At 41.8% G+C, this 25,956-nt stretch overlaps 3 protein-coding genes and 2 long non-coding RNA genes across 13 annotated transcripts; 3 read left to right on the forward strand and 2 right to left on the reverse strand.

The window, feature by feature from the left end:
* The first annotated feature begins 452 nt into the window (after positions 1-452).
* On the forward strand, positions 453-3,602 carry L(2)34fd (nucleolar protein 10 lethal (2) 34Fd). The gene is made up of 11 exons (XM_076827869.1): positions 453-732; positions 821-866; positions 954-1,168; positions 1,236-1,372; positions 1,452-1,664; positions 1,748-1,976; positions 2,060-2,479; positions 2,564-2,861; positions 2,944-3,157; positions 3,233-3,326; positions 3,423-3,602. The coding sequence occupies exons 1-11, from the start codon at positions 667-669 to the stop codon at positions 3,522-3,524; spliced, it is 2,034 nt and encodes a 677-aa protein (XP_076683984.1). The 5' UTR covers positions 453-666; the 3' UTR covers positions 3,525-3,602.
* LOC143377005 (uncharacterized) lies at positions 3,503-4,486 on the reverse strand. The gene is made up of 2 exons (XR_013087219.1): positions 4,357-4,486; positions 3,503-4,240 (listed from the first exon to the last, which is right to left on the reverse strand). It is a non-coding gene; the product is annotated as an uncharacterized LOC143377005 (long non-coding RNA).
* On the forward strand, positions 3,703-6,308 carry LOC143377000 (uncharacterized). Of its 4 annotated transcripts, none has more exons than XM_076827878.1 (7): positions 3,703-3,896; positions 4,390-4,506; positions 4,588-4,829; positions 4,902-5,288; positions 5,407-5,587; positions 5,721-5,936; positions 6,069-6,308. In XM_076827878.1, exons 1-7 carry the CDS (start codon positions 3,840-3,842, stop codon positions 6,306-6,308), a joined length of 1,440 nt encoding a protein of 479 aa, XP_076683993.1. In that variant the 5' UTR covers positions 3,703-3,839. The 4 variants fall into 4 exon arrangements, with proteins under 4 accessions (XP_076683993.1, XP_076683995.1, XP_076683992.1 ...); XM_076827880.1 differs by having other exon boundaries at positions 4,911-5,288; XM_076827877.1 differs by lacking the exon at positions 3,703-3,896 and adding an exon at positions 4,124-4,254.
* LOC143377004 (uncharacterized) lies at positions 6,186-6,875 on the reverse strand. Its single transcript, XR_013087218.1, has 2 exons — positions 6,452-6,875; positions 6,186-6,407 (listed from the first exon to the last, which is right to left on the reverse strand). It is a non-coding gene; the product is annotated as an uncharacterized LOC143377004 (long non-coding RNA).
* Positions 6,876-7,168: 293 nt separating this feature from the next.
* Positions 7,169-11,222, forward strand: LOC143376999 (uncharacterized protein CG3556). 6 transcript variants are annotated; one of them, XM_076827874.1, is made up of 7 exons: positions 7,169-7,321; positions 8,091-8,213; positions 8,308-8,548; positions 8,693-8,940; positions 9,023-9,412; positions 9,638-10,144; positions 10,205-11,222. In XM_076827874.1, exons 2-7 carry the CDS (start codon positions 8,129-8,131, stop codon positions 10,264-10,266), a joined length of 1,533 nt encoding a protein of 510 aa, XP_076683989.1. In that variant the 5' UTR covers positions 7,169-7,321; positions 8,091-8,128; the 3' UTR covers positions 10,267-11,222. The 6 variants fall into 6 exon arrangements, with proteins under 6 accessions (XP_076683989.1, XP_076683985.1, XP_076683990.1 ...); XM_076827870.1 differs by having other exon boundaries at positions 7,181-7,329; XM_076827875.1 differs by having other exon boundaries at positions 7,181-7,329; positions 9,671-10,144.
* Positions 11,223-25,956: the final 14,734 nt, after the last annotated feature.

Below are 25,956 nucleotides of genomic sequence, written 5' to 3' on the forward strand. Positions count from 1 at the left end.
TCCTTATCCCACCACGGTTATTCGTACTGTTCGTACACCCTCCCGCCCTGCCCCCCGGCTCGCTTCGTCCCTAGAAACCCCCACGAACTCGACTTTCCGTTCACCCCCACTCTGGATCGCCGCCGCGCCGGCCGCCGGATGGTAAATGGTAATTGACTACCGTTCAGTTCTACCAACCCTTTAGTGCAACGATCGAGACATCGCGAGATATCGATGCCTAGGTAAGTATCCTGCAACCGTTTGTAATCCTAAATTCCAATACATATTTTCGCTTCTTTTCTCAATGCGAAATTAACTTTCAAACTGTTGCTTCAACCTTTCATAATTCCAATATCTCTTATCAATTCCATTCTCTTCTCCCAGCCATAAGTACTTATCGGTTTTTCTGGTGAGTTTTTGTGTTTGGTTGCGAGCAGGAACAGAAAAGGCGGACCCTGCTCATGGCGACCCCTTTTAACAGAGATAGCAAATATTTGTATGCTTTCCTTTTTACTATTTCTGGATGCGTATACGCGTACCTATATAGAATAAACGCGCTTCACGTGTTTTGTCGGTTACACCGGATTACACCAATTAAATACATAGACTTTACCTCTTGGAACTTAAAAGCGGTACGAACGACGGATTTTGACAGGTTTTAAAGTTTTCTTATACATCTTGGCCACGATGCAAGTTTCTTGCCCAAACAATGTGAAAATTTATAATTTGAGTTCCGGAAAGTCCCTTCCAGAGGTAAAGAACTACTCGTTGCATTTATCGTTGCCTCGGTTTATAAGGTTTCTGTTATTCATTCTGATCTGTTATTTTGATTCTGCCACAGTGGTTATCTGAACGCAAACGACGAAGCTTACTGAAGAAGAATGTCGGTAAGAGAGCAAGTTCCGTAGTCTGTACTGTTTACCAAATCCGACAGTATGAAAGCTCTGTATAATTCGAACATTATATTTTAACAGATATTCGTCGACGAATTGAACTTATCCAGGATTTCGACATGCCCGGAATTAGTACTTGCGTTAAAGTTTCCAGAGATGGACAATACATTCTAGCTACGGGTATATATAAACCACGCGTAAAATGTTTCGATGTAAAGAATTTGTCGTTAAAATTCGAAAGATGTTTCGATTCCGAGGTCGTCGCAATGGAAATATTGTCAGACGATTACAGTAAGGTAGGGTAACCGTGGTTGGTTCTATCTTCTATAAATGTATGTCTACCGTTCAACCTTTACGCTTCAGTTAGTGTTTCTGCATTGCGATCGAAGCGTCGAATTTCACGTTGCTCATGGCAAATATTATAGACTGAGGGTACCTCGTTTTGGAAGAGATATGAAATATCATTATCCATCGTGCGACCTGTTCGTCGTAGGAGACAGGTCTGTTAGCTCGGGGCATTCTTAATTGTAATTCTTTGGAGCAACCATTGGCGATTAACGTGACATTGGTTTTTCTCAGTAATCAGATTTATAGAATCAATCTCGAGAGAGGGCAATTATTACAGCCTTTGGCGACAGAAGCAGTGTCGATAAATAAATGCGAAATAAATCCAACGCATCATCTGCTCGTTGTTGGGACAGAGGATGGAAAGATCCAAGCGTGGGATCCTCGAACGAAAAGTAAAGCTGGTAGTTTGGACTGTGCTTTGCACTGTGTCGGAGAAAGTAACAGGTAAGTGGCAGCAAGTTATTAGAATATACCAGAAGAATATTAAAATCTTTTACGCGTATCGCGTTTATTTCAACCCTTCATAGGTTGGAAGCGGTTCCAGCAATTACTAGTTTAAAGTTTCAAGGAGGTTTAACATTCGGCGTAGGTACATCGACAGGACAAGTCCTGCTGTACGACATTCGTTCGAGTAAGCCGTTCCTGGTAAAAGATCACATGTACGGATTACCAATAACAAATATAGAGTTTCATCCGAGAATGGATATGGTTTATTCCATGGATAGCTCTATCGTGAAAATATGGGAAAGAGATAACGTAAGCGGAGAAGATAACAAATATATACTTGCTCGTACGAATGAAATAGTTTGAACTTTTCCAACGCCAATTCGGATTTTCAGGGTAAATTGTACACGTCGATAGAAGCGCAAAACGATTTTAACGATATGTGTGTCGTACCAAATAGTGGAATGATTCTGATCGCTAACGAGAATACGAAAATGCAAAGCTATTACATACCTAGTCTTGGACCAGCTCCCTATTGGTGCAGCTTCTTGGACAATCTAACCGAAGAATTAGAGGAATTGGATTACGAAACTATTTACGACGATTACAAATTTGTCACCGAGAAAGAATTGGACGAATTAGGTCTTTCGCATCTAAAAGGCACCGTCCTTCTTAGAGCTTATATGCACGGCTACTTCATGGATATCCGACTGTACAGAAAAGCGAGAGATGTGATGAAGCCGTTTGAATTTGAACAATATAAGAAGCAAAGAATTCAGCAGAAAATACAAGAGACCTGTGGTAGTAGAGTACAGGTACGCTTACGCAGTGCTTACGCGTTCCGAGGCATTACCTCTAGAATAAAATATCCACGTGTATTTAATATTTAATATTTATAGATGCAAAAAGTACCGAGTGTAAACAAAGATCTTGCGTTAAAATTAATGGACGATGAGATGAATGGAAAGAAAAGGAAGAAGAGCTCTTCTTCCAGCCTTTTGAAAGACCAACGGTTCAAGGCATTGTTCAATAATCCAGATTTTCAAGTGGATATGAACTCCGAGGAGTATGCCTTGCTAAATCCCGTTGTTTCTCAACTCGACAGCAGGAGCAGGGCTAAAAGGCTGAAAGCCATGAATGCCGAGGAAGAGAGGGACGAAAAAATCGAGATGGACCGTGAAAAGGAGGATAACCATGGTAATAATGGCACACATATTGCGGATATTATATTTTCCTACGATCACATACGTGGCAGATCATTCTAACGTGAATTTTCCAGACGACAGTTCGGATGAAAGTTTTATTCACGATGATAGTAGTTCAGAGGATGAAAAACCGTGGGTTAAAGAAGTAAGAAAACAGTATCGGTTAATAAAGAGAAAGGAAAGGCTAAGCGAGGAGAGGGACGAAAGTGGAAATGAACCAAAGTTGTATGAAATCAAGGAGAACGTGGAATTCAAAGATGCAAAGCCGGTAGCGAAGAAACAGATCAAGTAAGCGCGATGTCGCTCTAAAGTCTAACATATGTTACGTAGTAAAATAAAGAATAATATTCTCGCATCTTTCAGGGCCAGCTTGGGCGATAGGCTGAAAAGTCAAGATCATAATGCTAAAGCTTCTGGTGCTCGTGGCAACAAAGAAATGACTTTTATTATTGAAAAGGTATATCTTACGTTTTGCTTCCCTACTTACATATCGTACGAATCGTGTGATTCTTTGCGTCATTAGACACAGACACGTGTAAACATTTATTTGCAGAAAGGGCAAACGGATCGTGGGAAAGCGCACGTAAAGAGACACGGGAAAGAATACAAACATCTTTTGAGACCAGCGGGAAATTTGTACAGGAAGAAATGTTAATGTTTATTACTATATTTAGTTTGTCTCTTGTTGTTAAGTAATTTTTATTTTGTAAAGCATATAATATTTTTACGCCATTATCGTCGCATTAGTTAGACTGTTAGAGAACAACCGCCTCCTCATTCTCCTCAACCCGAATATATCCTGTGCCGCCTATAGCCGCCTATAGCCGCCTATAGCCGCCTATAGCAAGAATAAAATAATATGCTTGGACGCGATGCATACGGATATCTTGCCAGAGGTCAAGTGCCATCTCAAAAGAGCGATATAATTAAATTCATACGTTAGGGTGAATCACACGAGGTACCGATACAAATGTTTTCTTTTCAAGTTCAAAAGCATCGTGCTCGCCTGCCGAGAGAAATGACATTGGTGAGTGTTACAATGTTTCATCTGAATTCTCTTTGCTCACTTTGCTTTCTTTCCAATGGATCGTTTACCACGTTCCGATTTAGAGGTCTGTAGCTTTCTTTATTGTAAACGCCCGTTAGCTGTTACATTACTGTACATCGTATCTGAACGGAGATTCAAAGTGATAACATTGCTGGCATGTACATATTTAGTACCGATATCACTGTTTATTTTGATTTTCAAGGTCTCCGGTTACTTGTATTGAAATTAATTTTAAAGCCTACTCACTACGGCCGGCCTCGTTCTTCTACGTATCTCTATGTATCTCTTTTCTTTGTCTTCATCTTTGATGGATTCTAAAATTCCTATTAACGATAATGTAATTACGTGGTATAAATAATTTATCTGTGAAATAAATTTGCCCTACAAACTTACAGCGCGTACATAATAGTTATGTACGAGTAGATAGCTACGCAAGTACCTGGCGTAACCACGTTATCCATACTCTTTACAGGCCAGTTCAAACAGTGAATCAAAGAATGGGAAGGATCCTCCTCAGCCAAATCACGAGCAAACAACACAATCGTCCACGCCGTCTGGATTATCGGATTTGCAAATGCAAAGTACAGAAGTAAGATCTTTACTGTTAGAATTAGCGTAACTAAGTAATTACATAGACATTAAATATACATAAATGTTTGAACCTATTAAGGTTGGCGAAATCACAGAAATGCCAGATTTTGAAACTCTAAGCACATCCGCGGTACTTCACTACTGCAAGCATAAAATATTAAGGCCATATCTGAGATTATTAGGAGTAATGGGATTGAGACCGATGAGTGGCGACGATTCTGATCGTTGCTCTCGTTATTGTATTCTCACGAGTCTGCACACCTTTCAAGTGGCTATATTTATGTGCATCGGATACGTTTTACAGTATATGGCGTGCTTCAGGTAAGACTGTAGCACGTACGCTATCGTGCTTTTATAATGGAATTCCCAACTGTTTATAACTATAATAATCAGCCTTTTCAGAAGAGACAGAGGATTTTGCTATAAAGCATCGCCACTGCAACTTGAGATTACGCCAAATATCAGCGCACAACGCGTACAAGAAATTACTTGTTTCGGGAATATTATATTTAGCTATTTTGTTCCCAGTATATTGCATTTGGCGGCATATTTATACACCGTATATCTGTTCCGTATTAAAGAAAACGAGCAACTACAAAATTTAATGGAAAGAGCCTTTCTTCTCTCATCTAATCCTGTAAATCGTGGAAATCAACGGAAACTCGTGCAAATACTGTGGCTATTCATAGCGTTGAGTGTCGTGTGGATGATCATGGCACTAGTCACAGTAAACGTTTTGATGGCCCAGGGAAGCATAGTGTTCCAGTGGCTAGAGCGCAGGTAAATTATCTTCTACAACTTTCTTTCTTTCTTTCTTATGTTTCGATACGTAACACATCCATTTAAAATAATGCGCGTCTTACGTTATTTTGCACTCTGGAATTTATTTTCTGCACAGTCCATATCACGTAAAAATAACATTGAAGGTATTTCTAATTGTATGCACATTGTGGCACGATATGGTTCAAGGAACGATTATAACCAGTTACTGCTTGCAAGGACAACTTTTATTGGCACATCTGTATTTCCTTCGCGGCAAGTTGCTCCATCATACATTACCTCCCATCGACTGGATGAGGGTTCGTGATCGACATCCACTTTCACATACATACTTGGATATTTTATAACTTATTATTCATTCCCTTAAGAACCAGGGGACTCGCCTCGCAACATTCTTTACGCTCTCTCTCTCTCTCTCTCGTACTTTTGTAGGAGATTTATGAATTCAAAAAACTGTTAAAATATTTCAATGACGAACTGGGGCCGGCCGTATGCATATATACAATTGTAAATCTATCGTGGGCTGCCGCAGGTACGGTTTGGCTGCTGCGTTACGATAACAGTGATGCGCAAAATAATCCTGTCACTTGGATTGGAATAGTAAATGTGGTTTTATGGATTTTAATATCGATAGCTCCCTTTATTCAGGTACGTTCGTTTCCAGATCAAACATGCTGATATCTAAGAATTTTTATGCCTAAAAATCAGTTTAACGCGCGTGCCGCGAAAGAATTGGTCGAACGAGTTGCGATGCAACTGATTCTTTTGTTTTACCAATAGGCAGCGCGCTTAACTACTGCGTGTTCCATGATTCAAAGTATCGGACACGAAGTGCGCATACGACCGTTTGTCTATCAATGCACGCCAGGGGAGGATCTTGACACTATACTTTTGTACACATCATCGTTAAAGATGTGCGCCAGGCTGTTCAGAGTTCCAATCACAGGCAGATATCTTTGTCTCCTACTGACCGTAGGCAGTATCTTGGTCCTCACACTGGGGCAGTGTCAGTTTCTTTGATGAATTTCTATTTTGTCATTTTGCACGCCTAATTAGTTACCTTTTAATATGTACATAAATATTCTACAAGAACGTTTAGAAACGTTGAAACGCACCCTACTATGTACATATGTACTTGACCCCGACTTCACCCCGCAGCTTACGCAAGTTGTGCTTCGTTCCAGAACAATTGTATTATTTCGATGAAACTAGTACTTGTACAAATAATTTCTAAAAATCCATTCCACCTTTCAAGCGTATCGTTCGTGAATCCGTTAGTCAAATCTTTCCCCCTTGTAATATTACAGATGTACAGTGTCTACACGTATATGTACCTATTTAAATCTGTGTATTTTTTATCATTAAACTATTTCAAACGTTGCAATAATTATTAGACCGCTCGCGGTCTTATACAATATACCTACGAGTACATAAGTACATCACCCCGTGGTACACAGAAATCAAGTTTGTGCCAGTCGATAAAAAGAAAGATATACCATTGCATCGCTCTCCTTGCTTTCCAACGCAATTCTTGCCCCGCTCGCAGCATTGTCATCTTATTTACTAAAGTGTTACGCAGTAGGCAGTACGCGACTGCCCAAAAATTCTTGCACTCCATTGTTCTCAAAGGTCGCTTGCATTTTCATCGTTTTGAAAAGCTGAGCGCTGAAAGAGGAGTTTATGGATTGGAAAACGATCAACTTTACCGTACCGACCGAGAGCTGCCGAACCTGCGAAACTTGTGCACCCCACGGAGAAGGGATTCGGTCGATTTGTAGAGGGGGGGATGTGTCATGCTACCCTTGATAACGGGTGAAAGAGGGCGAACTCGAAGCCCTTCGCATCCCTTACACTCCTCCTTGCATCGGTCTCGCGTTGTTCGCGTTGTTCGCGTTATTCGCGAGTCTCTCATCAGTCGCGTGAGTCGTGTCAACGATGGGCCCGAACCGACGCGTTGGTTCAAAATTTTCTACCCGTTAGCAACAAACCGTGAGCAAGTTAGAAGCAAGTTACTGCGACAAGTACACAGCGAGGTAAATAAGTAAGTAAAATCTCGCGAATTTCAGATTCAAGATTTTCTAGTTCGCGAAGTAAAGGGTTATAGGCATTTGTAACGTAAAACGCTTGGATACCTACGTGTATAGTGGTACCCCGAATGATGTAACGAAATAGTCGCGTACATATTATGTACATTGTACCTACTTAAGTAGTGGGTATCGTTCGATAAGACGGTTCAAAGTTTTTAGCATTGCGACAAAAAAGCTAAACAAGCATTACAAGTCGAATCGACCTCGCACCAACTGATGATGGAAATGAATGCGCGATGGGTGTCGAGTATTGGGATAGACGTGGCGGTGGTGGTAGCGACGGTCGTAGGACAAATAACTACATAGGCCAACAGCAGAGAAAAGAGAGAGCGCAGGTACACGTATCTGCCTATATACATATACATAGTTCGGGAGTAACTACGGGTATATATGTATACGTTGCCTCGGAGGACGACGGGTGCCGCGATATCGATCCCACGCAATATCGCGTTGTTCCCAGTAGCGTTTCCGCGGGCGCAGCGACGCTGAGCGTCCTCGTGCCTCCTCGATTGCCGGTTCCCGTGCCACGCAACCAATCCAATCGTGCGCTATAATTCGACAAAGTATCGCTGAAAATGACCAAAATTGGCCAAGTACGTTCGCTCACTAATCAGTAGGAAAGGAAAAGAAAAAGGAAAAAGGGCGATTGGGTGGTGATGGAGAAATGAAAAGGTAAAGAAATCGAGCACAGACAAATACCTACGTCGTTCCTCAGCTCTGTTGCAGACGAGTATCGGGCAATTTTTGGCGAAAATGTGGGGAACAGCAAGAAGCATGCCAGCAGTTATGGTCCTCCTCTTAACATGCTCGTACATGCTCGATGCGGCTCGCGGTGAAGGTACGCTTCCACCGTGGTTTTGCTTCAACGATTTCTTACGAGGAAAAGGGGTAAGCAGAGAAAGGTAGATTCTACAACACATTTATTCCAATAGAAAACATTCCGGAGGTTGGTCTGGGCTACATGGAAGCAGAAACTATCCTGGAACGCGCAACTCCATGGCTGTGGAGTCAGCGTGACAGAGATGCCGGTTGGGGAAACGATACCGATCGGGTTCTGTTAGTTCTTCGACTAGCTAACCTGTCGCGGGAGGATAACGCCGCCCCCGCAGCACCCCTAGAATTGCAGCTCAGTAGCAAACAAATGGAGCTGGAAATAGTGCTGCTACTTTGGAGGTAAACGTTTTGAGTATCTAACATCTAACGCCGTGCAGTCTATGTACATATTGAAAAGTGAAAGCAAGCACAAAAGGATACCGAAATACCCGTGAATCTGCTAATGAATAAACAAGCATTTTGCAAAGGATTACATTTTCTCAGGCATAGGGAAATTGCTTTCTCTCCGGTTCGTTTGGCGCGTTATGCCCTTGCTTTAAACGCCATGTGTACGGATCCAAGGCAATTTCACGGTCACGATCTGATAGGAACTCTTCAACATCACGAGCCACCTACAGATTACGAGTTTGCTCTTACAACCTTAGCTACCTGCAACGCGCAAGCTCACGTACGAAAAAGACAGATACGTCGATTGCTAGACATTGCGAACGCCGCTCAGGATCACAATGTTGGTGAGGCTTTAATAATCGTCAGCATGCAGTCGGTTTGGACAAATTTTTTCCTTTTGTAAATACTATTCTACTATTTATCTAGACACCGTCGCGATGGTCATCCTAGCCTTAAAATGTATCGTGCAAGACCACAAACATCGAAATCTCCATCATTTTGTGCGCAAACCGTCGATTGGCTTGGCGCAACAGCAACGGCTCGATGGTAGCTTCGGGGATCTTCGAACAACGGCTTTGGCTATGCAAGCTCTCGAGGAAGCTGAGAACGAGCCGGCCGACAACTGGAACAGATCCGCCGCTTTGGCATGGCTGACTAATCAGCAACGAACCGACGGCTCTTTCGCCGGAGACGTTCGTGCGACCGCCGAGGCTCTCTTCGGGGTGGCGCCGCGAGGTTTGGCAAGCATCAGAACTCTCGATTGCGGCCAAGGACTCGTCGAAACTTTGCCGCCACGGCTCACTACCACCGACAGTGGTGAGCTTCTCTCTCTCTCTCTCTCTCTCTCTCTCTCTCTCTCTCTCGCTCGCCCGATGCTCCTTGCTCCTTGCTCCTTTCGCCCGTCTCTTTAACTAAAATCGAGGGTCTGGTCGTGTTTGCGTTACGCGTATGTGCAATATGCATACGCATGTACGTACCTACGTAACGTGCCCAGATCGCGGCGCCTCGGCCGGATTCTCGGTTTTCTAATACCTTGTATAGTTACTTTAGAAACGTCTGGATATGTCTACGCAGAACCAACGATTTCGAGTAATCATAGCGAAACTGTATCGGCAGTTTCTGGAAGCAACTCGAGTAACGGAAATGCCGGCAGTGACGGCGGGAATGGAAACGTCGGGGGCAAGGGAAACAATGCAGGAAACGCGATCAATGCAACAAAATCAACGGACAATATGATCGTTGGTACCGCGGCGCCAGTTATGGTGAACGTCTCTTATACCCTGTGGGTTGGCAGTAACGTGAACGAGACGTACAATTTGACCGTGATCGCTCCGAAGAACGAAACGTTTTACGAAGTCATGCTTCTTGCTGCAGAAATGTCACCGCATTTTCAATTCGTTGCATCCGAATGGCCAAACGGCCACTACGTTCATACGATAGTCGGTTACAAGGAGGAGCCGATGTCCTATCATTACTGGTTGCTATATCGACTCCCTTCGCCGCCCGATCCTTCCACGCCACCGGGCAATCAACTGGTTGCCCCCGGAGGTACGTGCGACCGAGTCTCGATCGCTCATCTTAACATGTTTTAAAGAGGAAAACTTTCAGGCGTCGATGATCTGCAGATCAGTGAGGGCGAACATTATCTCTTTTGGTACAAGAAACTATGAAGAGCAACGACACGTGGACACTTGATCAAAACAGTTGGAGAATAGAAGAAGAAGAGGAAGAGGAAGAAGATGATGGTGATGATGATGATGATAAAGAAGAAGAAGAAGAAGAAGATGATGATGAAAAAGGAGGAGAAGAAGAAGAAGGAGAAGAAGAAGAAGAAGAAGAAGAAGAAGAAGAAGAGGGAGGGAGGGGAAAAAGAGGAAGACGAAGAAGACGAAAGATAGAAAGAGAAAGAGAAAATCGTGGAATTGGGGCGGAGGAGTGTCGAGGGAAAAGTGTAAAAAAATGTCTAGTTACTCGATAACGGGAAGCTCACTTTATTCACTGCCATCGCTAAGCGCGAACGGTGACGCACTTACACGACATTTCCCTCGAACGCTTTCCTACGGCTCACACGTATGGTCAAGTTCTTGGGAAGATGCCGACGAAATATAGCTGGCAGTGATAATTTTGAAACTTTGTTCTAATTACCGATTCGACGTGTCGGTAAAATGCGATACATTCTAACATACATACATACATACATACATACATACTGGAGTAACGTATGGTGACGGCACAAGCCATACATCTAGTAACTTAAGCTAAATGCATAACATTTTCTATGAAACTGCAGTGCACAACATTATACCTGCTTATATGGTAGGATGATATCACACGACGTCAACGTATCGATTGATATTTAATAAATCCCATATCTCTATGTCTTACGATTAGCAATTTATCCTACGTATTGGGATCTCGCTACGCGTGCGCTTTCCTTTACACTATACAACGACCAAATTTCCACGCTACCAGACAGACGCTATCAGCTTATCGCGATACGTACATACATAAAAATTTCTCTCTAATAATGTGTCAAGGCTACCGGTTTTTCATAATTTGCCAAACGTCGACATGTACGGTTTCCATTGTTTCTTCAACTTAATAAACTGTAAAATTGTAAATTAGAGTTGGTGTGACGTTCCTTCGAGCTTCGCAGCATGTTGAGTCATGTTTTTGATTTTAGGTTGACACAGACAACTTCTCGACAATAGCCTAAGAATCGAAATGGCGCAGCGCCGCCAAAGCCTACGTACCTACCTACGTATGTAATAAGTAGTCTGCAGCAGGAGGGTTCTGTTTAAGTTTAACTACTTAAGAAACCGATTCACGAAATTTCCGCTTTCAATACCTACCATTTGTATTTTCCTCGCGGTTTAACGTTAACGCGGAAATGATGGAATAAATTCGTGTGATAGAGGCCACGGTATCGCGGTATCGCGGTATCGCGGTATTAGAAGCGGCACGACATATCGATCACCTCCCACCCCGACCGAACTCCAATTCATCCGTGCATAGACAGTACCAATCCTAAACTTCTCAATGTCTCGTCGTTCTTCCTTTTTACCCTTCCCCGATTGCTCTACCTCCGCGGTGCACCAGAATCACGAGTCTCAGCCGTCGAAGAATGAAAAGTCATTCTGCTGAAATTGAGTAGTAGGTATATTTCGATGATAATCAGTGGGGCTCTAATAACAGGCACCCGCCTGTCGCAGAACATCAATTAGCAATTAGCAAAGACAGAATGCGCGGTAAGGTGCCTAAGGTTCGCGGAGCTTATCGTTAGTCTCGAACGTGTACTCGATGCGTGTGTGCGCGAACGGTGAATTTTAAGCCGAATACAGAGAAAAGCAGCCGGCTATGGACATTAATCATTGAGCGTGATGCTTCGAAGCTGGATGCAAAATGGCTGCGATCGATCCATCGCACGGTGATGGACCGGTGAAATGATTTCGTAACGAGGCGCTCTGCTTTTCCCTTTTTCTCCCCTTCTCCATTTCTCTATCCCTCTGACGTTCGTTCGTCGGACGTCTGGTTCACGACCTCGTTCTATTCTTGCTGAAATTACGACGCTCAGCGTCGGGGCCGGCAAAGACGCTCACAACCGGAAACTCGCGAGATACCGTCGTATCGCTTTACTTACCACATCATTCGCGTCAAACATCACGTTGGCTTTGTTCTTAAAAAATTTGTTTCTCCCTACATTCGGTAGTTGGGTCGCGTGGCTATCGACAAACGTCTTCGTCCGTCAATGGGATCAATGGGATCAGCGGGATATGAATGAAAGTGAAGATACTTGATACGACCCCAAGTGACTGACGCCCGGCTCCTTTTTTCCTCCCACGTTGCGTAGTACTTTATATACGTACCGTCTGGCTGATTCAACCGACTTTTCTTGACGCGAACACCTTTCGAGCGCTGGGAAGAGCTCTAAACATACCTGGAGAGTGAACAGAGCAATGGCGAGAGCGAGAGGGACAAGTTTGTCGCCTCTACATGTTTAGAGCTGAATGGTCGCGCTTCGGCGAATATCATTGCCAGCGCTGAAATTGTCTCGAATCCTTTAGTCCTCCAACGCTCACACGCGTTCGAATCTATCGCCCGTGAATGCAGTGTGTAATTTTCTTTTCTCTATTATGTATGCGCGCGTAGTACAATGTTTCGAGTTAAAAAGCAGGAGGAGCGAGTTGAAAAAGGAGAAGGATACTGATAGAAGGAGGAAGAAAGTCGAAACAGAGTGAGTAGACGCTTCCGTGGGGTAGGTTTCTTCTATATTTATCGCGGCAATAAGGCGGCTCGAGGCCGAGTCTCGTCGAGCTAGAGGTCGTAGGGGAAACGACAGGAGGGCGGGAAACGCGGGGGTGCAGACCGGCGTCGTTGGGACAATCGGTGGCCGTCGTTACCGTTAACGACGCGCCATCCAATACCGTCGCCACTCTACTCCACTCTCTCTCTCCTCTCCTATCATTATTCCTTTTACTTTCCGCCCAATTCTGTCCTTTCTTCTCACTTCTCCAGTAGATACGCATACACTTTTATTCTATCCGAGTTTCACCTCCGCCATCGGATCGTCTTTTGAAAACTCATTAACCGATATCTGAACTGCTACGTCTTCATTTCTGCATCTTCCTGTCTCGAAGGTATAACATATGCACTTACTTAGCTATGTACATATTACGTATACTCGTGGTCAACAGTCCTGTAACAGTTCGTGTTTTTACATTCTCTAAGGTGATTTTCCTTGCAATTCTTTTGATAAAATGCAAGTATCTTTCGTAGAAAGGCGAAACAACAACAATAATAGCGATAAGAAAAGTATAATCGATAGATTCGTCAATTCACACTCCCCTCATCTCGGTCAACATCCACTACTATCTTCATTTTCTATCCGTCATTATCAGGAGCATCAAGGAACAGCGGAATAAATTCTATCCTCGGTTGGAACGCACAGAATCGTTTATCGAGGAAGCGAGAGCTGTACGACGAAATTCGTGCCTGAAAGCGTCTACATACTTACGCGATACGATACGCCTATGTCCACCATCGGTGGTGTAACGTGCGCGCAACATAATCGCCGATGTAACTAAGAAAACGAATTTTCTTTATATCGAGATACCCTTTAACGCGATCATTCGTAACTATCTCTTCCCGATTCCGAAACGAGAGGCGGTCCGAGGCTTGGATCGGAATCACCTCTCGAGGCTCTCTCTACTGGTTTGTCTTTTTCTTTTACCACGGGTTGTACCGTTTCGACGGTGTTACGAAGCTATCTCCGTTAAGGGGGTAGACACGTCACGTGACCTAGCCGATTCGGCAGGTCGATATTACAGCATTTTTTTCTGCACAGAAATGGCAATACCGATAGATCGACGATTACCCGGTGAACGCGAGAGGGAGCTGTTTGCTATTTCTGTATTCTATTCTGAATAAGGAAAGAAGTTCTCAGCTGTTCCGTTATAATTCTAAAAATTTAAACGGAAAGTCGGCTGGTACTGTAAACGTAGAAAATTCATTGTACATTTTAATTACTTGAAATGTGCTTATGCAACAATATTCTACGTTAGCAGTAAGGAATTCTAAGTGAAAAGGGAAAATAGATGAGGGAATGTCCCCAGAAAATGAAATTTGTTAGGTTAGACATTTTTTTATTAGCAAAGCACCGAAACAGAACATGAAATACACTTATTACACGTCCTCTGCAGAAAGCAGTTATCAACAAACATTATATATACAAAATTGTATTGAATGTTGAATTGGGCTAGTGAAAATGCGCAGACTGGATACGCGTGATTATTATGTGGTCGGCTCCTCGAAGTGACAGAAAATATAACCTAAATATATGCTATATAACAACAAATGTTTAGTGGCTATTTCAGCTTCAAAGGCATCGCCTTAAAGTAGCAAACAAGAGCTACGCCTTTCAAGGGCCTTTAAACAGTTCTCGATTAATGTGATGCTTTTAAAAGACTGGAAGCTTGTAATTTCTGAATAGTATTCCATGGACACTAGTTGCAAAATTTTCTTCAATATCGACTTATTAACAAAGGAAATCTATGGTATTCTTAAGGAAATACCATAGATATTTGGAATTTGGATAGGAATATGTAAAAGGTATTTCTGAATAATAATACAGTTTGTTTCAAGTTTCTTTCAATATATTTGCATAAAAGGCCTTTACAGTGTTACAATAAAGTATAAGGTATATAAAGTCACTATTTTCTTGTGATTACTATCAAGGTTTCCATCATTCCGTCGAAATATTCCGAAGTTAAAACCTGTAAGAAGAAAAATATTTTTAGTAACTTGACTTGTCTATTATTGAACATGGGAGAAACGTTACAACAGTTTGTCACGTATGAAAATATATTAGTAAAGGGAATAATTTTATTGTGCAACATGTTGGTTGAAATTAGTCGTTTTAGAATTTATGTTTCCGGTAAGATTTAATATTAATTCCTACCACTCGTAGCACTGTAATCTTATTTTAGAATCAGTCGGTAACGTTGGGTGCGACACGAGAAGCGGCCAATTCAGCAACTACCTACTCTGAAATCTGTTGAAATGCTGTGCGTGTGTGCGTGCTTGTATATGTGTGACATGTTTAGAGTTTAGAGTGTGCCAGTGCGATATAACTAATCTCACATACTGTAACTAGAGCGATTATTAATCGTGTATATTTCTGCTTTACAGGTAAGGAATTTTTACATAGAAGACGTTAAACCGGCTGCATTTTCGACTGGGTTCATTGATATGAAATTTGCACAAGATACTGCTGCAGCCGAACCCAGACCTAACCCAGAACTTTTTTTTTTTTTTTACGTGGAGAAATCCCTAACGGATACCCCTAACCCTCACCTAGACCTTTTTTTTTTTTTTTTTTTCGTGGAGAAATCCCTAACGGATACCCCTAACCCTCCCCTAACCCAGACCTAACCCAGTTACACTTGCAACATTTCATTGTATTGCATTTCACTTATTTGAATAAATTGCAGTTAAGTGGTAAAAGAGTTTTTTTATTTAACGAGCACTACTTACTCCTTCCTATTCCAAATGACATATAAAAGATATGCTAAAAAGAACACCTAAAAGATCCTTCCACGCAGAGTGGTTTTAAAAATCTTCGCATTAAAGCACTACTTTAAATATCCCATTCACTACTCTCAAACTCTATCGACATTCGTTCAAGGCTTCTACTTCTCTTCAGAGACATTACTTTGCGCTACCTCTTTCCACGTCATGTTATCCTGTTACGAAGCCTGATTTTAGAGATATCTGAAAATTTTCGCCAGATTTTGGCCCAGGTATCAGGAGAACATGAAGCGAAAAGAGGTATTCTGAATTTCAGCTTCGAAGGCATCCTCGATTCTCTCTCCGAAGACGTTACTTAGTGCCACCTCTTTCGACGGCATGTTCTCCTGTCACAAAGACCAATTTTGTGCATTCTGAAAATTTTTGCCAGATTTTGGCCCAGGTATCAGGAGAACATGAAGCGAAAAGAGGTATTCTGAATTTCAGCTTCGAAGGCATCCTCGATTCTCTCTCCGAAGACATTACTTAGTGCCACCTCTTTCGACGGCATGTTCTCCTGTTACAAAGCCCAATTTTGTGGATTCTGAAAATTATTGCCAGATTTTGGCCCAGGTATCAGGAGAACATGAAGCGAAAAGAGGTATTCTGAATTTTAGCTGCGAAGGCATCCTCGATTCTCTCTCCGGAGACATTACTTTGTGCCATCTCTTTCGACGGCATGTTCTCCTGTTACAAAGCCCAATTTTGTGCATTCTGAAAATTTTTGCCAGATTTTGGCCCAGGTATCAGGAGAACATGAAGCGAAAAGAGGTATTCTGAATTTTAGCTGCGAAGGCATCCTCGATTCTCTCTCCGGAGACGTTACTTAGTGCCACCTCTTTCGACATCATGTTATCCTGTTACGAAGCCCAATTTTGTGCATTCTGAAAATTATTGCCAGATTTTTGCCCAGGTATCAGGAGAACATGAAGCGGAGAGAGGTATTCTGAATTTCAGCTTCGAAGGCATCCTCGATTGCTTCTGCGAAGACGTTACTTAGTGCCACCTCTTTCGACATCATGTTATCCTGTTACGAAGCCCAATTTTGTGCATTCTGAAAATTATTGCCAGATTTTGGCCCAGGTATCAGGAGAACATGAAGTGGGGAGAGGTATTCTGAATTTCAGCTTCGAAGGCATCCTCGATTGCTTCTGCGAAGACGTTACTTAGTGCCACCTCTTTCGACATCATGTTATCCTGTTACGAAGCCCAATTTTGTGGATTCTGAAAATTTTCGCCAGATTTTGGCCAATATATCAGGAGAACATGAAGCGGAGAGAGGTATTCTGAATTTCAGCTTCGAAGGCATCCTCGATTGCTTCTGCGAAGACGTTACTTAGTGCCACCTCTTTCGACATCATGTTATCCTGTTACGAAGCCCAATTTTGTGGATTCTGAAAATTATTGCCAGATTTTGGCCCAGGTATCAGGAGAACATGAAGCGGAGAGAGGTATTCTGAATTTCAGCTTCGAAGGCATCCTCGATTGCTTCTGCGAAGACGTTACTTAGTGCCACCTCTTTCGACATCATGTTATCCTGTTACGAAGCCCAATTTTGTGGATTCTGAAAATTTTCGCCAGATTTTGGCCAATATATCAGGAGAACATGAAGCGGAGAGAGGTATTCTGAATTTCAGCTTCGAAGGCATCCTCGATTGCTTCTGCGAAGACGTTACTTAGTGCCACCTCTTTCGACATCATGTTATCCTGTTACGAAGCCCAATTTTGTGGATTCTGAAAATTTTCGCCAGATTTTGGCCAATATATCAGGAGAACATGAAGCGGAGAGAGGTATTCTGAATTTCAGCTTCGAAGGCATCCTCGATTGCTTCTGCGAAGACGTTACTTAGTGCCACCTCTTTCGACATCATGTTATCCTGTTACGAAGCCCAATTTTGTGCATTCTGAAAATTATTGCCAGATTTTTGCCCAGGTATCAGGAGAACATGAAGCGGAGAGAGGTATTCTGAATTTCAGCTTCGAAGGCATCCTCGATTGCTTCTGCGAAGACGTTACTTAGTGCCACCTCTTTCGACATCATGTTATCCTGTTACGAAGCCCAATTTTGTGGATTCTGAAAATTTTCGCCAGATTTTGGCCAATATATCAGGAGAACATGAAGCGGAGAGAGGTATTCTGAATTTCAGCTTCGAAGGCATCCTCGATTGCTTCTGCGAAGACGTTACTTAGTGCCACCTCTTTCGACATCATGTTATCCTGTTACGAAGCCCAATTTTGTGCATTCTGAAAATTATTGCCAGATTTTTGCCCAGGTATCAGGAGAACATGAAGCGGAGAGAGGTATTCTGAATTTCAGCTTCGAAGACATCCTCGATTGCTTCTGCGAAGACGTTACTTAGTGCCACCTCTTTCGACATCATGTTATCCTGTTACGAAGCCCAATTTTGTGGATTCTGAAAATTATTGCCAGATTTTGGCCCAGGTATCAGGAGAACATGAAGCGGACAGAGGTATTCTGAATTTCAGCTTCGAAGGCATCCTCGATTGCTTCTGCGAAGACGTTACTTAGTGCCACCTCTTTCGACATCATGTTATCCTGTTACGAAGCCCAATTTTGTGGATTCTGAAAATTATTGCCAGATTTTGGCCCAGGTATCAGGAGAACATGAAGCGGAGAGAGGTATTCTGAATTTCAGCTTCGAAGGCATCCTCGATTGCTTCTGCGAAGACGTTACTTAGTGCCACCTCTTTCGACATCATGTTATCCTGTTACGAAGCCCAATTTTGTGGATTCTGAAAATTTTCGCCAGATTTTGGCCAATATATCAGGAGAACATGAAGCGGAGAGAGGTATTCTGAATTTCAGCTTCGAAGGCATCCTCGATTGCTTCTGCGAAGACGTTACTTAGTGCCACCTCTTTCGACATCATGTTATCCTGTTACGAAGCCCAATTTTGTGGATTCTGAAAATTTTCGCCAGATTTTGGCCAATATATCAGGAGAACATGAAGCGGAGAGAGGTATTCTGAATTTCAGCTTCGAAGGCATCCTCGATTGCTTCTGCGAAGACGTTACTTAGTGCCACCTCTTTCGACATCATGTTATCCTGTTACGAAGCCCAATTTTGTGCATTCTGAAAATTATTGCCAGATTTTGGCCAATATATCAGGAGAACATGAAGCGGAGAGAGGTATTCTGAATTTCAGCTTCGAAGGCATCCTCGATTGCTTCTGCGAAGACGTTACTTAGTGCCACCTCTTTCGACATCATGTTATCCTGTTACGAAGCCCAATTTTGTGGATTCTGAAAATTTTCGCCAGATTTTGGCCAATATATCAGGAGAACATGAAGCGGAGAGAGGTATTCTGAATTTCAGCTTCGAAGGCATCCTCGATTGCTTCTGCGAAGACGTTACTTAGTGCCACCTCTTTCGACATCATGTTATCCTGTTACGAAGCCCAATTTTGTGGATTCTGAAAATTTTCGCCAGATTTTGGCCAATATATCAGGAGAACATGAAGCGGAGAGAGGTATTCTGAATTTCAGCTTCGAAGGCATCCTCGATTGCTTCTGCGAAGACGTTACTTAGTGCCACCTCTTTCGACATCATGTTATCCTGTTACGAAGCCCAATTTTGTGGATTCTGAAAATTTTCGCCAGATTTTGGCCAATATATCAGGAGAACATGAAGCGGAGAGAGGTATTCTGAATTTCAGCTTCGAAGGCATCCTCGATTGCTTCTGCGAAGACGTTACTTAGTGCCACCTCTTTCGACATCATGTTATCCTGTTACGAAGCCCAATTTTGTGGATTCTGAAAATTTTCGCCAGATTTTGGCCAATATATCAGGAGAACATGAAGCGGAGAGAGGTATTCTGAATTTCAGCTTCGAAGGCATCCTCGATTGCTTCTGCGAAGACGTTACTTAGTGCCACCTCTTTCGACATCATGTTATCCTGTTACGAAGCCCAATTTTGTGGATTCTGAAAATTTTCGCCAGATTTTGGCCAATATATCAGGAGAACATGAAGCGGAGAGAGGTATTCTGAATTTCAGCTTCGAAGGCATCCTCGATTGCTTCTGCGAAGACGTTACTTAGTGCCACCTCTTTCGACATCATGTTATCCTGTTACGAAGCCCAATTTTGTGCATTCTGAAAATTATTGCCAGATTTTTGCCCAGGTATCAGGAGAACATGAAGCGGAGAGAGGTATTCTGAATTTCAGCTTCGAAGGCATCCTCGATTGCTTCTGCGAAGACGTTACTTAGTGCCACCTCTTTCGACATCATGTTATCCTGTTACGAAGCCCAATTTTGTGGATTCTGAAAATTTTCGCCAGATTTTGGCCAATATATCAGGAGAACATGAAGCGGAGAGAGGTATTCTGAATTTCAGCTTCGAAGGCATCCTCGATTGCTTCTGCGAAGACGTTACTTAGTGCCACCTCTTTCGACATCATGTTATCCTGTTACGAAGCCCAATTTTGTGGATTCTGAAAATTTTCGCCAGATTTTGGCCAATATATCAGGAGAACATGAAGCGGAGAGAGGTATTCTGAATTTCAGCTTCGAAGGCATCCTCGATTGCTTCTGCGAAGACGTTACTTAGTGCCACCTCTTTCGACATCATGTTATCCTGTTACGAAGCCCAATTTTGTGGATTCTGAAAATTTTCGCCAGATTTTGGCCAATATATCAGGAGAACATGAAGCGGAGAGAGGTATTCTGAATTTCAGCTTCGAAGGCATCCTCGATTGCTTCTGCGAAGACGTTACTTAGTGCCACCTCTTTCGACATCATGTTATCCTGTTACGAAGCCCAATTTTGTGCATTCTGAAAATTATTGCCAGATTTTTGCCCAGGTATCAGGAGAACATGAAGCGGAGAGAGGTATTCTGAATTTCAGCTTCGAAGACATCCTCGATTGCTTCTGCGAAGACGTTACTTAGTGCCACCTCTTTCGACATCATGTTATCCTGTTACGAAGCCCAATTTTGTGGATTCTGAAAATTATTGCCAGATTTTGGCCCAGGTATCAGGAGAACATGAAGCGGAGAGAGGTATTCTGAATTTCAGCTTCGAAGGCATCCTCGATTGCTTCTGCGAAGACGTTACTTAGTGCCACCTCTTTCGACATCATGTTATCCTGTTACGAAGCCCAATTTTGTGGATTCTGAAAATTATTGCCAGATTTTGGCCCAGGTATCAGGAGAACATGAAGCGGAGAGAGGTATTCTGAATTTCAGCTTCGAAGGCATCCTCGATTGCTTCTGCGAAGACGTTACTTAGTGCCACCTCTTTCGACATCATGTTATCCTGTTACGAAGCCCAATTTTGTGGATTCTGAAAATTTTCGCCAGATTTTGGCCAATATATCAGGAGAACATGAAGCGGAGAGAGGTATTCTGAATTTCAGCTTCGAAGGCATCCTCGATTGCTTCTGCGAAGACGTTACTTAGTGCCACCTCTTTCGACATCATGTTATCCTGTTACGAAGCCCAATTTTGTGGATTCTGAAAATTTTCGCCAGATTTTGGCCAATATATCAGGAGAACATGAAGCGGAGAGAGGTATTCTGAATTTCAGCTTCGAAGGCATCCTCGATTGCTTCTGCGAAGACGTTACTTAGTGCCACCTCTTTCGACATCATGTTATCCTGTTACGAAGCCCAATTTTGTGGATTCTGAAAATTTTCGCCAGATTTTGGCCAATATATCAGGAGAACATGAAGCGGAGAGAGGTATTCTGAATTTCAGCTTCGAAGGCATCCTCGATTGCTTCTGCGAAGACGTTACTTAGTGCCACCTCTTTCGACATCATGTTATCCTGTTACGAAGCCCAATTTTGTGGATTCTGAAAATTTTCGCCAGATTTTGGCCAATATATCAGGAGAACATGAAGCGGAGAGAGGTATTCTGAATTTCAGCTTCGAAGGCATCCTCGATTGCTTCTGCGAAGACGTTACTTAGTGCCACCTCTTTCGACATCATGTTATCCTGTTACGAAGCCCAATTTTGTGCATTCTGAAAATTATTGCCAGATTTTTGCCCAGGTATCAGGAGAACATGAAGCGGAGAGAGGTATTCTGAATTTCAGCTTCGAAGGCATCCTCGATTGCTTCTGCGAAGACGTTACTTAGTGCCACCTCTTTCGACATCATGTTATCCTGTTACGAAGCCCAATTTTGTGGATTCTGAAAATTTTCGCCAGATTTTGGCCAATATATCAGGAGAACATGAAGCGGAGAGAGGTATTCTGAATTTCAGCTTCGAAGGCATCCTCGATTGCTTCTGCGAAGACGTTACTTAGTGCCACCTCTTTCGACATCATGTTATCCTGTTACGAAGCCCAATTTTGTGCATTCTGAAAATTATTGCCAGATTTTTGCCCAGGTATCAGGAGAACATGAAGCGGAGAGAGGTATTCTGAATTTCAGCTTCGAAGACATCCTCGATTGCTTCTGCGAAGACGTTACTTAGTGCCACCTCTTTCGACATCATGTTATCCTGTTACGAAGCCCAATTTTGTGGATTCTGAAAATTATTGCCAGATTTTGGCCCAGGTATCAGGAGAACATGAAGCGGAGAGAGGTATTCTGAATTTCAGCTTCGAAGGCATCCTCGATTGCTTCTGCGAAGACGTTACTTAGTGCCACCTCTTTCGACATCATGTTATCCTGTTACGAAGCCCAATTTTGTGGATTCTGAAAATTTTCGCCAGATTTTGGCCAATATATCAGGAGAACATGAAGCGGAGAGAGGTATTCTGAATTTCAGCTTCGAAGGCATCCTCGATTGCTTCTGCGAAGACGTTACTTAGTGCCACCTCTTTCGACATCATGTTATCCTGTTACGAAGCCCAATTTTGTGGATTCTGAAAATTTTCGCCAGATTTTGGCCAATATATCAGGAGAACATGAAGCGGAGAGAGGTATTCTGAATTTCAGCTTCGAAGGCATCCTCGATTGCTTCTGCGAAGACGTTACTTAGTGCCACCTCTTTCGACATCATGTTATCCTGTTACGAAGCCCAATTTTGTGGATTCTGAAAATTTTCGCCAGATTTTGGCCAATATATCAGGAGAACATGAAGCGGAGAGAGGTATTCTGAATTTCAGCTTCGAAGGCATCCTCGATTGCTTCTGCGAAGACGTTACTTAGTGCCACCTCTTTCGACATCATGTTATCCTGTTACGAAGCCCAATTTTGTGCATTCTGAAAATTATTGCCAGATTTTTGCCCAGGTATCAGGAGAACATGAAGCGGAGAGAGGTATTCTGAATTTCAGCTTCGAAGACATCCTCGATTGCTTCTGCGAAGACGTTACTTAGTGCCACCTCTTTCGACATCATGTTATCCTGTTACGAAGCCCAATTTTGTGGATTCTGAAAATTATTGCCAGATTTTGGCCCAGGTATCAGGAGAACATGAAGCGGAGAGAGGTATTCTGAATTTCAGCTTCGAAGGCATCCTCGATTGCTTCTGCGAAGACGTTACTTAGTGCCACCTCTTTCGACATCATGTTATCCTGTTACGAAGCCCAATTTTGTGGATTCTGAAAATTATTGCCAGATTTTGGCCCAGGTATCAGGAGAACATGAAGCGGAGAGAGGTATTCTGAATTTCAGCTTCGAAGGCATCCTCGATTGCTTCTGCGAAGACGTTACTTAGTGCCACCTCTTTCGACATCATGTTATCCTGTTACGAAGCCCAATTTTGTGGATTCTGAAAATTTTCGCCAGATTTTGGCCAATATATCAGGAGAACATGAAGCGGAGAGAGGTATTCTGAATTTCAGCTTCGAAGGCATCCTCGATTGCTTCTGCGAAGACGTTACTTAGTGCCACCTCTTTCGACATCATGTTATCCTGTTACGAAGCCCAATTTTGTGGATTCTGAAAATTTTCGCCAGATTTTGGCCAATATATCAGGAGAACATGAAGCGGAGAGAGGTATTCTGAATTTCAGCTTCGAAGGCATCCTCGATTGCTTCTGCGAAGACGTTACTTAGTGCCACCTCTTTCGACATCATGTTATCCTGTTACGAAGCCCAATTTTGTGCATTCTGGAAATTTTCGCCAGATTTTGGCCAATATATCAGGAGAACATGAAGTGGAAAGAGGTATACTAAAGGGTATAGCCGGTTAAGATGGTAAAATGTGTCCTTGAACCGAATTCGACTCACGATGAATCATTCGAAAGCTTATTAAAAGAGAAACATTTGTGGCAATTTTCAACTTCGTATCTCCACCAGGACGGTAGTAAAGGGCAAAAATAGGAAGTCAGGTTTTTGTTGAATTTCTCCTATACTAGGGGATGAAAAATTTTGAAAAAAATCAGAGACATTTCTGTTATCGGGGCACATATTAGAGAATTGTTTCAGATTTTTAAATTGAAAAACCAAGCCGTGAAAAATAAAAAACGCCAAAAAATGCTGAAAAATGCCGATTGTGTATCGAAGCAGGCTTGACACTACAATTATATTTTTACTGTAAGTACGTATGATTGTTACTATTGTCCTGAATTTTTTTCAGAATTTTCAATTGAAAAACCAAGCTGTGAAAAATAAAAAACGCCAAAAAATGCTGAAAAATGCCGATTGTGTATCGAAGCAGGCTTGACACTACAATTATATTTTTACTGTAAGTACGTATGATTGTTACTATTGTCCTGAATTTTTTTTCAGATTTTAAATTGAAAAACCAAGCCGTGAAAAATAAAAAACGCCAAAAAATGCTGAAAAATGCCGATTGTGTATCGAAGCCGGCTTGGCACTATAATTATATTTCTACTGTAAGTACGTATGATTGTTACTATTGTCCTGAATTTTTTTCAGATTTTTCAATTGAAAAACCAAGCTGTGAAAAATAAAAAACGCAAAAAAATGCTGAAAAATGCCGATTGTGTATCGAAGCAGGCTTGGCACTATAAATATATTTTTACTGTAAGTACGTATGATTGTTACTATTGTCCTGAATTTTTTTGAGATTTTTAAATTGAAAAACCAAGCTGTGAAAAATAAAAAACGCAAAAAAATGCTGAAAAATGCCGATTGTGTATCGAAGCAGGCTTGACACTACAATTATATTTTTACTGTAAGTACGTATGATTGTTACTATTGTCCTGAATTTTTTTGAGATTTTTAAATTGAAAAACCAAGCTGTGAAAAATAAAAAACGCCAAAAAATGCTGAAAAATGCCGGTTGTGTATCGAAGCCGGCTTGGCACTATAATTATATTTTTACTGTAAGTACGTATGATTGTTACTATTGTCCTGAATTTTTTTCAGAATTTTCAATTGAAAAACCAAGCTGTGAAAAATAAAAAACGCCAAAAAATGCTGAAAAATGCCGATTGTGTATCGAAGCAGGCTTGACACTACAATTATATTTTTACTGTAAGTACGTATGATTGTTACTATTGTCCTGAATTTTTTTCAGATTTTTAAATTGAAAAACCAAGCCGTGAAAAATAAAAAACGCCAAAAAATGCTGAAAAATGCCGATTGTGTATCGAAGCCGGCTTGGCACTATAATTATATTTCTACTGTAAGTACGTATGATTGTTACTATTGTCCTGAATTTTTTTCAGATTTTTCAATTGAAAAACCAAGCTGTGAAAAATAAAAAACGCAAAAAAATGCTGAAAAATGCCGATTGTGTATCGAAGCAGGCTTGGCACTATAAATATATTTTTACTGTAAGTACGTATGATTGTTACTATTGTCCTGAATTTTTTTGAGATTTTTAAATTGAAAAACCAAGCTGTGAAAAATAAAAAACGCAAAAAAATGCTGAAAAATGCCGATTGTGTATCGAAGCAGGCTTGGCACTATAAATATATTTTTATTGTAAGTACGTATGATTGTTACTATTGTCCTGAATTTTTTTGAGATTTTTAAATTGAAAAACCAAGCTGTGAAAAATAAAAAACGCCAAAAAATGCTGAAAAATGCCGATTGTGTATCGAAGCCGGCTTGGCACTATAATTATATTTTTACTGTAAGTACGTATGATTGTTACTATTGTTCTGAATTTTTTTTCAGATTTTTCAATTCGGTGCGCCGCAGTTAAAAAAATTAAAAACCGATTTTTTCGTCGTTTTTTCCGTGTCAGAGTAACTTATACGTCGAATTGCTTCATGAAATAAGTGTTTTATGCGATCTTCAATGTTTATACGTACAGCAAAACATCATAGGAATTAAAGAAACTGAAAAAACCTAACATTTGCCTTAAAGTTACAAATAAGAGGCGCAGGCCTTTCAAGAGGCGTTCGAAAATTCTGCGTCTCTTCGTTAAACAGTCACTGTATCGAAACATCTGCGCCACTTCTCGCT

Source organism: Andrena cerasifolii, chromosome 15, assembly GCF_050908995.1.
Source record: "Andrena cerasifolii isolate SP2316 chromosome 15, iyAndCera1_principal, whole genome shotgun sequence".
Taxonomy (NCBI): Eukaryota; Metazoa; Arthropoda; class Insecta; order Hymenoptera; family Andrenidae; genus Andrena; species Andrena cerasifolii.